Below are 14723 nucleotides of genomic sequence, written 5' to 3' on the forward strand. Positions count from 1 at the left end.
TTTGCGAGGCAGAATGACCAAAAACCAGCTATTCATGAATTTCTTTTGGGGGAGGCGTTTATACCGTTCCGCGTTTGGTAAAATTGATAAAGCAGTTTTATTCTTCGGGTCAGTACGATTACAGCGACACCTCATTTATATCATTTTTTTATGTTTTGGCGCTTTTATACGATAAAAACTATTTTATAGAAAAAATAATTAATTTTGCATCGCTTTATTCTCAGGACTATAACTTTTTTTTTTTTTGCTGATGATGCTGTATGGCGGCTCGTTTTTTGCGGGACAAGATGACGCTTTCAGCGGTACCATGGTTATTTATATCTGTCTTTTTGATCGCGTGTTATTCCACTTTTTGTTCGGCGGTATGATAATAAAGCGTTGTTTTTTGCCTCTTTTTTTTTTTTTCTTCTTACGGTGTTTACTGAAGGGGTTAACTAGTGGGCCAGTTTTATAGGTCGGGTCGTTACGGACGCGGCGATACTAAATATGTGTACTTTTATTGTTTTTTTTTTTATTTAGATAAAGAAATGTATTTAGGGGAATAATATTTTTTTTTTTTTTCATTATTTAGGAATATTTTTTTTAATTTTTTTTTACACATTTTGAAAAATTTTTTTTTACTTTTTTACATTGTCCCAGGGGGGGACATCACAGATCAGTGATCTGACAGTGTGCACAGCACTCTGTCAGATCACTGATCTGACATGCAGTGCTGCAGCCTTCACAGTGCCTGCTCTAAGCAGGCTCTGTGAAGCCACCTCCCTCCCTGCAGGACCCGGATCCGCGGCCATCTTGGATCCGGGGCTGGAGGAAGCAGGGAGGGAGGCGAGACCCTCGCAGCAACGCGATCACATCGCGTTGCTGCGGGGGGCTCAGGGAAGCCCGCAGGGAGCCCCCTCCCTGCGGGAAGCTTCCCTATACCGCCGGCACATCGCGATCATCTTTGATCGCGGTGTGCCAGGGGTTAATGTGCCGGGGGCGGTCCGTGACCGCTCCTGGCACATAGTGCCGGATGTCAGCTGCGATAAACAGCTGACACCCGGCCGCGATCGGCGGCACTCCCCCTGTGAGCGCCTCCGATCGCGCTGGACGTACTATCCCGTCCGTGGTCATGGGGGCCCACCCCACCTCGACGGGATAGTACGTCCCATGTCAGAAAGGGGTTAAATCACAGAGATATGTCACACAAAATACTTAAAGGGACACTGTCACCTGAATTTGGAGGGAACAATCTTCAGCCATGGAGGCGGGGTTTTCGGGTGTTTGATTCACCCTTTCCTTACCCGCTGGCTGCATGCTGGCTGCAATATTGGATTGAAGTTCATTCTCTGTCCTCCATAGTATACGCCTGCGCTGTGCAAGATTGCCTTGTGCAGGCGTGTACTACTGAGGACAGAGAATGAACTTCAATCCAATATTGCAGCCAGCGGGTAAGGAAAGGGTAAATCAAAAACCCCGCCTCCATGGCTGAAGATTGTTCCTTCCAAATTCAGGTGACAGTGTCCCTTTAATAAGTAACATTTCCCACATGTCTACTTTACATCAGCACAATTTTGGAACCAAATTTTTTTTTGTTAGGGAGTTATAAGGGTTAAAAGTTGACCAGCAATTTCTCATTTTTACAACACCATTTTATTTTAGGGACCACATCTCATTTGAAGTCATTTTGAGGGGTCTATATGATAGAAAATACCCAAGTGTGACACCATTTTAAAAACTGCACCCCTCAAGGTTCTCAAAACCATATTCAAGAAGTTTATTAACCCTTCAGGTGTTTCACAGGAATTTTTGGAATGTTTAAATAAAAATTAAACATTTAGCTTTTTTTTTTTTTTCCTTCACAAAAAAATTTACTTCAGCTCCAATTTGTTTTATTTTACCAAGGGTTACAGGAGAAAATGGACCCCAAACCTTGTTGTACAATTTGTCCTGAGTACGCCAATACCCCATATGTGGGGGTTAACCACAGTTTGGGTGCATGGCAGAGCTCGGAAGGGAAGGAGCGCCATTTGACTTTTCAATGCAAAATTGACTGGAATTGAGATGGGACGCCATGTTGTGTTTGGAGAGCCACTGATGTGCCTAAACATTGAAACCCCCACAAGTGACACCATTTTGGAAAGTAGACCCCCTAAGGAACTTATCTACATGTGTGGTGAGCACTTTGACCCACCAAGTGCTTCACAGAAGTTTATAATGCAGAACCGTAAAATTAAAAAAATCATTTTTTTATTTTTTTTTTTCACAAAAATTATTTTTTCGCCTTCAATTTTTTATTTTTCCAATGGTAAGAGAAGAAATTGGAACAAAAAAAGTTGTTGTCCAATTTGTCCTGAGTACGCTGATACCCCATATGTGGGGGTAAACCACTGTTTGGGCGCATGGGAGAGCTCGGAAGGGAAGGAGCACTGTTTTACTTTTTCAACGCAGAATTGGCTGGAATTGAAATCGGACATGTCGCGTTTGGAGAGCCCCTGATGTGTCTAAACAGTGGAAACCCCCCAATTATAACTGAAACCCTAATCCAAACACACCCCTAACCCTAATCCCAACCCTATTCCCAACCGCAAATGTAATCCAAACCCTAACTGTAGCCCCAACCCTAACTGTAGCCTTAACCCTAGCCCTAACGGGAAAATGGAAATAAATACATTTTTTAATTTTTCCCTAACTAAGGGGGTGATGAAGGGGGGTTTGATTTACTTTTATAGCGAGTTTTTTAGCGGATTTTTATGATTGGCAGCCGTCACACACTGAAAGACGCTTTTTATTGCAAAAAATATTTTTTGCGTTACCACATTTTGAGAGCTATAATTTTTCCATATTTGAGTCCACAGAGTCATGTGAGGTCTTGTTTTTTGCGGGACGAGTTGACATTTTTATTGGTAATATTTTCGGGCACGTGACATTTTTTGATTGCTTTTTATTCAGATTTTTGTGAGGCAGAATGACCAAAAACCAGCTATTCATGAATTCCTTTTGGGGAGGCGTTTATACTGTTCCGCGTTTGGTAAAATGGATAAAGCAGTTTTATTCTTCGGGTCAGTACGATTACAGCGACACCTCATTTATATCATTTTTTATGTTTTGGAGCTTTTATACGATAAAAACTATTTTATAGAAAAAAATTATTTTTGCATCGCTTTATTCTGAGGACTATAACTTTTTTATTTTTTTGCTGATGTTGCTGTATGGCGGCTCGTTTTTTGCAGGACAAGATGACGCTTTCAGTGTCAAAGTTTGGACACACCTCATTTAAAGATTTCTCAGTATTTTCATGACTATGAAAATTGTACATTCACACGGAAGGCATCAAAACTATGAATTAACACATGTGGAATTATATACTTAACAAAAAAGTGTGAAACAACTGAAATTATGTCTTATATTCTAGGTTCTTCAAAGTAGCCACCTTTTGCTGTGATGGCTGCTTTGCACACTCTTGATGAGCTTCAAGAGGTAGTCACAGGGAATGGTGATTTTAAAAATCTTTAAATGAGAAGGTGTGTCCAAACCTTTGGTCTGTACTGTATGTATTAAGTATTGTTTGAAAGAGGGATCAAATATTTCTCACTGCAAATAAAAATTTTACAATGTGATTTTCTATCTCTCAACGTTAGAATTAACCGATCCTTAAAATTATACTGTTCATGACTTTGTCAGTGGGCAAACTTACAAAATCAGCAAGGGATCAAATGCTTATTTTCCCCACTGTGCAATCATCTTTTTGATAGCGTTTTATTCTTTGTTTTGCAGTATAATGATAAAACATGAATTACTGGAGTGTGAAAAGCAACACCAGTGTACTTTTTATACAATCCCTTTGTCCACCACTCTCTCTGCATGCCTCTGCACTGTGCATGATCTAACTAAGTTGCTAGTGACCGGTGACCTGGATGTATGGAAACGTCCTAGGTCGTGAGTTACAGGGGTATTCCTATCTCCAAGATCCTCTCCTAATGTGTAGTAGGTATAGTTTGTATTATAATAGCGAATACTTCCAATTAGAAATATAGCATGGGTCTTCTGAGTCGCAAGGTCACCTACACAATCCAGTGGGTTTTGTATCCATGGGTACGACCACTCAGTGACAGTGGTCGTAAACCTGAATACCTAAAGGCCCCTTCACATTTAGCGACGCTGCAGCGATACCGACAACGATCCGGATCGCTGCAGCGTCGCTGTTTGGTCGCTGGAGAGCTGTCACACAGACCGCTCTCCAGCGACCAACGATGCCGGTAACCAGGGTAAACATCGGGTAACTAAGCGCAGGGCCGCGCTTAGTAACCCGATGTTTACCCTGGTTACCATGCTAAAAGTAAAAAAAAACAAACACTACATACTTACCTACAGCCGTCTGTCCTCCAGCGCTGCGCTCTGCTTCTCTGCTCTCCTCTTGTACTGTCTGGGAGCCGGAAAGCAGAGCGGTGACGTCACCGCTCTGCTTTCCGGCTCACAGCCAGTACAGGAGGAGTGCAGAGCGCAGCGCTGGAGGACAGACGGCTGTAGGTAAGTATGTAGTGTTTGTTTTTTTTTACTTTTAGCATGGTAACCAGGGTAAACATCAGGTTACTAAGCGCGGCCCTGCGCTTAGTTACCCGATGTTTACCCTGGTTACCAGTGAAGACATCGCTGGATCGGTGTCACACACGCCGATCCAGCGATGTCTCCAGGGAGTCCAGCGACGAAATAAAGTTCTGGACTTTATTCAGCGACCAACGATCTCCCAGCAGGGGCCTGATCGTTGGTCGCTGTCACACATAACGATTTCATTAACGATATCGTTGCTACGTCACAAATAGCAACGATATCGTTATGTGTGAAGGTACCTTAAGCTAGTGTAATTCCCTGCACATAATGCAAAATACATAGTGACTCAAAAGAACTATACCGCATCTCTAATTGGAGGCATCTGGTAATATACCAGATACATATTGGGATAGGATCTTGGAGATCCTTGCACTCTTAGTAACTGCCGCTGTACAAAAACCGGTGTAACACTGATGTTAAACATGGGGAAAAAAAAAAAAGTTTTTCAAAAGATTCCCGTACCCCCTTATGAGATATAAATCAGCATATTTAATTCAATATGATTATATATAATAACACCTACCAGTAATACTAGACTTGAGGCTTTACATACAGTACCAGTCCAAAGTACTTTTTTTTGTATGCGAATACTTTAGTAAAGAAACTTACATGAGAAAAAGCTATCCCAAAAAAATTTATTTAAGAAAGGGGAAAAAAATAAAAATAATAAATCCCCCCACAACTCATAGCAATACATTCAGTAGATGCCCAAACACTACATACTCCAAAAAAAAAAAAAAAAAAAAAAAAAAGTACATTCACATTGCAGAAACTTGGCACTGGAATGTCTTTTGCAACATCAACTTTACAATGTAAACAGGAACTATCATGTTCAAGATTTCTAGTCCATTAAGAAAGGCACAAAACGGCAATGGTCTGAAGAAATGAGCTATGTGCAAGAGTTTTTTTTTGGTATTTTGCGCTGGTTTTTTTTTGGCCTTTCAAATAAAAAGGATATATATACACATATATATACACACACAAGAGAAAGAAAAGGAAAGTTACAACTCTATGTTGATGTTGCATCTAAGACTCAAGTCTTTATATTTACATAAATACATACACTCCCCTACAGCAAACGATAGGGAGCTTTGTAACAACATGAGAGAAGTACATTTCAGTGCTTGCAGGGTTTCCAGTACCAGTAAGGTTTACAGTAGAATTTCAGAGTGAGGGGAATAAAATAATGAGGTAGATAAATAAAAAGGTTCTTACAGAAATTATTAACACAGGATGTCAGAAATTATGTAATACTGCTCAGAAAGACAAACACTTAAAGCTCATTGAAGAAGCCATTGTTACACACATGTAAAAAGGAGTTTTTTTTTTTCCTTCTTCTCAGTGGTCTTATCCCAGAAAGACCACCACAAAACCACTTTGAAATACTGGAACAGGTGGTAGACTTCAGATGCACATGGGAGTGCCCTCAGTGCACAGTTACTTTGGAGTAAAATCTACATTCAAGACTTCAAAAATGCCTACTTTAAAAAAATAAAGATGTTCCAAAAAAAGTACCCTCTCCTTAGTTTTTTTGTGTACAGAAAATGAGGACTGTTCTCATTTTAAAGTTTTTAATGCAACTTTTCAGTTTGGAGGTAATTTTTTTTTTTTTTTTACTTAAAGGGGGAAGAGGGAAAAAAAAAAAAAATTTCACAAAAGGATTTCAAGTCCTCAGCAACAAGTATTTAGTCTTAGGGATGCATGCTCCCCTACTCCAAAACTGGGCAGCCTTCAGAGATGATCCAAGCCAACGTGCAGAAAAAGCCACAGTAGGACAATCCAACAAGAGGAAAGATGCAGCAGATCCCAGCCATCTAGTTACGCGGTAACACATTTTGGCAACACAGTAAGCCACTTCAGCTAGTTCACAGCTATATTTTCCTCCATGAAGTGAGGGAACTGATGTTTTGGTGCACTCTCCGCAGATTTTTCTTCTACCGCCTCAGGCATACTTTGACTAACACTAGACTGAGCGACATCAACGTTAGAGACAGTGACCGTGCTGACGATTGGCGCACTACCATTACTGACAGGTAATGCAGGAATGCCACCACTTTGGATCACAGAGATCTCATTAGTCTTCAGGGTAAGGCCATTATTTAGAGCTGTAGCATATTGGTTCCATACAGCTGGATCTATATTGACTGTTGAAGGGACAAGATACTTTGGAAAAATTTCAGCCACTTTCTTAGTATCGTTTCCCAAGATAGGCATTTGGTTGTCCATGGAAAGTCTCCGTCCTCGACGAGCAGAGTTATTCCACATGTGCGTTCCCACATGTACCTAGTGAAGACAGAAAAAGTTAATGATACCATATACACCTCACTGCCTCCACTTTTAGTAAGAACGTTAGGTTACTTAAGAGGTAAGACATCATGCAGGAGGTTTTTGCAATCTTGGAGATCGAAAACTGGGTTACGCGCATACAGGCTACGTCAGCTTTCCTCAACATACACTTTAATGCTCCTATAGGCCCCCAATTCACCAGGAGGCCAAAAAAATACATTCTTATAGCCTCCGTCTACATAGTTAGTAAACAAAGAACACGTTCAATGGGTCCCTATGGTGGACAGATGCCATCCAGATAGTGGCCACTGTCAGGCATATGCTCCTGAGTGCATGTGTCTGATAGTTACCCTAAACGCAGTGTGTCCCTAGTTTTGTGTTCGCCAAATATAATTAGGTCTAAGGTTCTAGATGCCAAAAAGTGGATCCCACTAATTATTTTTATGGGTAAAATTCTTTAATAAAGCTAATGTCTGCAAAGCAAAGATCCAATAAAATTTATCGCCCCCCCCCCTTTTTTTCCCCAACAAGATCACAAGCCACCATTGCAAATATGGTTTTCATGTGGGAGAGGAGTAGAACAAAACAAACCCTCTTACCTTTAGGTTTCCCTTAGTTGTAAAAGCCCGGCCGCATATTGTGCAGGCAAAAGGCTTTTCCCCAGTATGGGTCCTTTCATGGATCTGTAGCGCACTTGCAGATGAAAAGTTCTTATTACACGTAAGGCATATATGCTGCTTTGCTGAACGACGTGGTGGGGCAATTAGGGGGCTCATCCCAGGTGACAGACTTGGTGGGGTAATGAACTGGGCCGTGCCTATAACCCGATCTGTTGGCATTTCCACTTTAATAAGAGTTGGGGGTGGACCAATGTACACATTTGGACTCCTACCTGCAGAACAATTGAGATGCGTTAAAGATGTGCCAAAAGGAAGATATTACTGCACGCTATGTCTTCTACAAATCACACAAACGGCTTTAACATGCTGTCATATTAAGGCCACATTCAATATTTTAAGCAAAAAAAAAAAAAAAAGTGGAACAATTGGAGGAAAAGTGTAATAGAAACAGGTCACCACTTCTATATTCATCACCCACTCCTGGTTTTGGCTTACAGATACTGAACATTGCCCAAGACATATTTGCCTTCAAAATACCATGAGATACACACATCATCATACTAGAATGTAAAAGGCGTCTAACTGAGCTGTGAAGCGATTGTCATCAAACCAATTATATTTAACAGAAAAAAAATACTTACCAAAATCTCCATTTTGGTGCAGGCCTGGTTCTTCTTTGATCTTCCGGATCAAGTTGCCATTAGTTAGATCTAGGGCACCATCACCCTCTGCATCAACGGAGCCATGCTCAGAGTGCTCTGCTTTACTAGCCACACAAAGCATATCATGGCCATTAAAGGAAGGTGGTGACTTAACCGGCATGCTGCCATCATGGCTGTTCGCGGGTGAAAGCCCCCTCGACTCCGTTTGTACGGGACTTTTCCCATTCTGATATTCTTGGTCTCCAATGGAAAAAGAATCATTAGTCAGTCCATCACTTTCTATTGACCCATTGTCCATTGATTTCACACTGTTTTGCCTCTGCAAGTTTAGGGAAGGAGATTTGCTATGTTCTCTAGATGCAAGTTCAGAAAGCTGGGTCACGTTCTCTGCAGGGACCTCACTTTGTGGTGTTGGTGGCTTAGAACACAAAGGTCCATCTCCAAGCTCCAAATCTTCTTCCATATCAATGTCATCAATGTTGTCATCTGTAAGGCTGTTCAGATCTCCATTCTTCTCATCATTCATAGATGAATCAATGTCAGCATCTTCACTAGCATCTTCAGAAACTGGGGTGTTTGGGATCTGACCACCCATATGCATTCGTATGTGTTGCTGTAAAACCACCGCATTAGTAAACTTCTTTTGGCAGATTGGGCAAGAATGCTGCACTTTTGATGGAGTATTTGCACGGTGTACACCATAGTGAGTCTTGAGGTTGCTTTTGGTTGAAAAGGCGCGTCCACAGATTTTGCATTTAAATGGCCTCTCTCCAGTGTGGGTGCGGTAATGCATTTTAAGGGAGCTTGGACAGCTGAGAATTCGGCGACAGATCAAGCACTCGTTTGCGTCAGAACCAGTTTTGTCAATGTTCTCTACCAGTTGTTGGAGCTTGCTGGTTTCTGACCCTTGCTCACTTGACCCACTAGCAGAAGGAGAGTTTAAACTCTGATCAGTGCCAGATTCATGGCCAACTAGTCCGGATGACACAGATTCACCTTCACTGCCTGGCGAGGGCTTGGACTGCAGGTTAATTGGGAGGGAGGCTACAGATGAGTCGCCTATACTAGTTACATTTGGTACAGTTAAGCCAGAATTGGGAAGACTTGTCAGTACAGGTTTTGGGTCTGGAATCACGTTAGACTCATCCAATGGGACAGACATTCCATATGGAATCCCAGTTGTAGTTGGTACGTTGTCCAGATGCTCAGGAACAGGATAGGGATTCATTCTTATGTGTGGGTACTTATCTCTGTGACGTTGGAAGTGAACTTTCAGGTTTCCTTTTGTAGTAAATCTGTTGCCACAGATGTTGCACTTATACGGTCTCTCACCAGTATGGGAACGCAAGTGAATTTGCAGAGCACTGTCATTGCCAAACACTTTTCCACAAAACTTACATTTATGCCTGAAGAATTGATCCTCACCACCAGGCTTCACTTCAGATGTCGGGACAGGAAACTTGCTTCTCAGTTTTTTGGGGTCATTCAGACTGAGTGGATTCTGGAAGATAACAGTTCCAGGAGAATGAGGTAGGACAGTGGTTGGAAATCGTGTAACAGAAGTAGGAATTCCCCTATTAACCTCAGGCTTTATTAGTGGGCTTGTGAGGCTAATTGGCACAGGACCAGATGCTGCCACAGGTATGCTGGTATGAGGTAGTTTGGATTGTTTAAGAGACTCAAGTGTCAAGTTTTGGGCACCAGCCTTCTGCCCAATTAGAGCAACCGCAGCACTAAGCTGTTGAGATAAATGGGCGCCTAGTGCCTTGAGGGGATCTGTAGCTGCTGCTATGGAAGGATGCAAGGAGTTCGGAGCCATCATAGCAATCTGAATGCGAATTTGTTCAGTAAGCTGAATCTGCTGAAGTTGCTGCTGCTGTAAGCATACCAGCTGTTCAAGAATCATCGGTATGGTGTTAAGGTGGTTTGCTGGATTAGAGATGCAATCTGACGTGCGTTGATTAACAGCCACTTTAGTAGTATTGATAGTTTGCAAAGTCACATTAGTGTTGGAGACTGTCGTTTTAGGCAGGTAGCCAAATCCATTAGCCTTAGGAGCTGACGGAGGAACGGTTTTATTTGCAGAGTCCACTTTTATGTCCATCTTCTCTGCTAAAACAGTGGAGCCCTTTGGCGGTCCGTCCTTTTCGGCTTTATTCTCAGCCGGCTGTGCATCAACACTTTTGGAAGGCGCTTCAGTGTAGACTTTGGGCGTCCCTTCGTTGTCACACTCGCTCATTATCAGGACTGGCTGATTTTTTGTGCAGTTCTTTTTATGCTCTAAAAACTCTGTCTGGTTAAAGAACTCGGCACAGCATTTTTCACAGACGCGCGCCTCTTCCATCTTGCAGCGCTTTACGTTTCTTTCGCCATCTGTGTCGCTCGGACAGTCTTGAGCTTCAGCTATAAGATGAAAAAGGTAAAATAGGTGAGATGACCTATATAAATAATCAATCACTGCACATATACGGCACCCAGAAAACATTCATGTAAAGGGAAAAAAAAATAAATAAATGTTCAAGTGGAGACAAGGCAGCGAATATTTAAAATAGGACCCATTGTTCTGTCTTACTACACAATCAATGTATCAATTAACCCTATGGCTACTAATATTATAAACACTAAACTATACATTTATGTTGCCATAATGGATCCTACATTAGGTGGCAGTGAAACATGCAGCTTCCAGTAATGAAGCCATTCTGACGTCATGAGCATCATCACACCTCCCCTCTTATATAGTGGGGGGGGGGGGGGGGGGGGGGGGGGGGGATTACTCACAATGTATCACTCATGGTTCTAGTGAGCAGTCCGATTTTATTAATCCAAACACAGGGCTGCCATACGGATAAATTGCATTGCCACCTACTATGGATATTGTAGATTTCACCTGTGGGGCTTCTAAAAATAAATACGGTAAATATCAGACTGTATTGGACCTTTTAAGCCTTTAGCTACAATGTCTTTCTACGAGTGATTCGATATGGCACAATGTATCACTCATGGTTCTAGTGAGCAGTCCGATTTTATTAATCCAAACACAGGGCTGCCATACGGATAAATTGCATTGCCACCTACTATGGATATTGTAGATTTCACCTGTGGGGCTTCTAAAAATAAATACGGTAAATATCAGACTGTATTGGACCTTTTAAGCCTTTAGCTACAATGTCTTTCTACGAGTGATTCGATATTGAGAGATCAGTTTGTAAACGAGAGCGCGCTTTATTTTGCAAAACAAAAGAATATTAAGTGAAGGAGCGTGGGGCACATGGCTTTTGTCCTGTACAAGGCACTGTAACATTTGGCTACACAGCAAAAATTATAGCCCTGGCCAGCCATTAAATAATGGTGCACAGGGAGGGGGAAGGGCCCTTTCATTAATGATAAAAGCAGAGATCCAGAAAGTTCGTCTGTTTTGCCATCTCTCCACCCCTGAATTTGTGGAATGTTATCTCTCAGCATCTAGTTATCCAATAAGTTAGAAGAATGCAGTGAAGTCAGCAGGGGTTTAGATTAAATCACCGACAAATGGAATTGAGAGAGAGAGAGAAAAAAAAAATCCAATGCTATTGTTAAGTATGCTAATGTGTTTACAGAATGTAAGCCCTTCCACGCCTCCCCACCACTACTGGAATAGTGGGACAACCAGACAACTTTAGTTGCCCAGACACAAGGCTACTTTCTACATAAAAGTGCCCAAGAAAATAAAAAATAATTTCTTCTGTTTTTTTTTTTTTTTTTTTAATTTAAATCAGCACTGAATACAGTAGGTTAAAAATTGAAAATGTATCCAAAACAAGTCAGATGTTGATCTGTGTGAAAACAAAATATTTAACAGAATAGGAGGACAAGATAAACACAGAAACAAACCTCACTCCAGCAATTCCTCAAAGCTTGTCCTCTCCATTAAACATGGGGCCCATAAACAAGCGGTCACGCCACACTAAAGCCCTGCTGAAGACACAGACCCTGCTGCCAAGGTCAATTGCAGGAACCCTAATTGTAAGCCTGACATCAGCTTACCACCCACAGTAGGCGGCAAAGGTTACAGCAGCAAGCCACTCACAAGCGTAGGGGGGCACCGCAGGGATGACCACTGCTACAAGAAATATTTAGCTTTAAGGTCTGTGGGCAAGCACATGATAGGACACCTGGCCCAAATAAAATAAGGAACCCGAAGGGTTTATCGTACAGACACCAAAAACGGTCCGAAATTCATCAGTTTTTCACAGACAAGGGGAAAAAGTAGAAATAAATATATTTATATATTTTTTTTTATTAAACTACATACACGTTTCTCTCAAACAAGCTTGTTAAAAACTGATGCCATGCCATCCAATTACGACACAATATTTCCTCCATGGAACCATTCCATACATTGCAAAGTTTAATCCAATCTGACTGCTGTTGGATTTTGTACAGCTCAAAAGATACACGAGCATGCAAACCGCCCCATAGACGGTGATAGGGACAAGTTCTAGCTGTGGGAAAAGGGAAAAAAAAAAACACAAACAAAAACCACACACCACACTGAGAACTAGTAAGAAAAAAAAAAAAAGCTTATATTAATCATCAATTACTTATTCTGCTCCATCTCAGAGGCAAATCTTCCCCCCTCCCCTCTTAAAACCAGCCCAAATATCAGAAGCCCAACAAAGACGTTGCCTATTGGATTTCTCTTGAAAAGTACAGTAATAACTTTTTTTTTTTGGGGGGGGGCGGGGGGTCTGAATCTGGGGATTGCAGATAAGTCTCAGGGTGATCAAGTGTGCGTGCGTGCGTGCGTTATATATTTTCCACTTGTGGCACCCCTTGCAAAAATCGAGCACCCCCTGTTGACCTCCTGACCTGATAATTGGAGGAGGAAAAAAAAAATAAAGTAAAAAAAATAAATTAATAAAAAGATATATAACTTGAAGAACCAGAAGTGACAAAATTAAATCGATTTCTGGAGTTGTTGTCGCTTGATCTTCCCAGATCCACAGGGAGAGAGGGTGAAACTTCCACTGTAGGGAGCAGAAGTCACGTGAGGCAGTGACCAGCACACACCTGAAGGTGGCGCCACAGTATAAAGATCCGGCATCACCTTTCTGTCCAGCAGCATCGTGATCGTTATCAGAAGTGTCCAGGCTGGAGACTCCACGTGAGCAAATATTGAATATAAAGCGCAAGCTGGATTATAGAATACATGGGCACAGGCTACAAAGTAACTGCTGGGGAGGGGAGAAAAGAAAAAAAAAAAAGTTACTGCACCCCTAAAAAGGAGAGAACAAAAATAGGAAGTCCCCAATGTTCCAGCCATTAGGGGGGAGGGTCCCCAGCAGTATGGCTACATGTGCAAACAGCAGCCCCCCGGCCGGAGCACATGCACAAAGGGAAGGAGGCGAGCAGACTGGTAGCCATGGTCGCCCCCCCCCCCACTCGCCCAGCCATGGTCGCCCCCCCCACTCGCCCAGCCATGGTCGCCCCCCCCACTCGCCCAGCCATGGTCGCCCCCCCCACTCGCCCAGCCATGGTCGCCCCCCCCACTCGCCCAGCCATGGTCGCCCCCCCACTCGCCCAGCCATGGTCGTCCCCCCCACTCGCCCAGCCATGGTCGTCCCCCCCACTCGCCCAGCCATGGTCGTCCCCCCCACTCGCCCAGCCATGGTCGCCCCCCCCACTCGCCCAGCCATGGTCGCCCCCCATGGACTGTAGCAGAGAAGCCATAGCGGACGGACCCTGTATAAATAAATCCCCATAATAAAGGGAACTTGTGATAATGTAAATGTTTACCATCTATCAGGGGGCGAGGATGGCGGCAGCTCCGTGACGAGACCCCCTGGATAATAAAGCAGGTGCGAGCGAGGGGGTCGCAACTTGTTACATCGCACATTCGGCGGCGGAAACAATGTGACAAAGTTACCGGAGGGAGATGGAGGGCGCCCGGGGGGAGAGCAGCGGTGCCGCCGCGGTGAGAAAGTGGTGAAATCCCCCCAGGAAGCCCCTCACAGCCGTGTACTCACCGCACGCCCCCGGCTGCTGCCCCTCGGAGTTGAGGTGCTGAGGCTTCGCCTGCTTGCGCCGCGACATGGTCCGTGCATCGGGAGCCAAACAAGTGCCAATTATTCCTGCCTCACAACAAATTCCAAGAGTCGGGTAATTACCCCCCTTCAGGTGGAAATGCGCATGTCGCTGTAATTATGATTATCAATAATGCATTGCGATTTATCATGGGCTCCTGACAGCTGATTGGCCTGAGTCCAAAAAACCCACAGATTATTCAAATAAGGGCTATTGATCAGGAGGGGCGTGAGGGAGCCTGGGAAATGTAGTCCTCGGGGTGCTGCTGCCATGCTCCTCACTGCAACACAACAGCAACTTTTTTTTTTCTTCTTCTCTTTCAATTACAAGACCCCTCCCCCCAATGGCCAGAAATGCTTTTATAATTCCAAGTAAACACAATGGGGATGGATGGATGGGAGGGTGGGCTTTTTTTTTTTTTGCAAGTGAAAGAGAGAAAAAAAGTTGTTTGCAAATGAATGAAAATAAGCCAGAAGACAAAAAAGGAGTGTAATGGCTC

General features: G+C 43.1%; 1 protein-coding gene across 1 annotated transcript; it reads right to left on the minus strand.

The window, feature by feature from the left end:
• Positions 1-6205: 6205 nt before the first annotated feature.
• Positions 6206-14513, minus strand: SALL4 (spalt like transcription factor 4). The gene is made up of 4 exons (XM_069750894.1): positions 14167-14513; positions 8138-10561; positions 7476-7768; positions 6206-6873 (listed from the first exon to the last, which is right to left on the minus strand). The coding sequence occupies exons 1-4, from the start codon at positions 14231-14233 to the stop codon at positions 6451-6453; spliced, it is 3207 nt and encodes a 1068-aa protein (XP_069606995.1). The 5' UTR covers positions 14234-14513; the 3' UTR covers positions 6206-6450.
• Positions 14514-14723: the final 210 nt, after the last annotated feature.

The sequence above is a fragment of the Ranitomeya imitator genome, chromosome 2 (assembly GCF_032444005.1).
Source record: "Ranitomeya imitator isolate aRanImi1 chromosome 2, aRanImi1.pri, whole genome shotgun sequence".
NCBI classification, from domain to species: domain Eukaryota; kingdom Metazoa; phylum Chordata; class Amphibia; order Anura; family Dendrobatidae; genus Ranitomeya; species Ranitomeya imitator.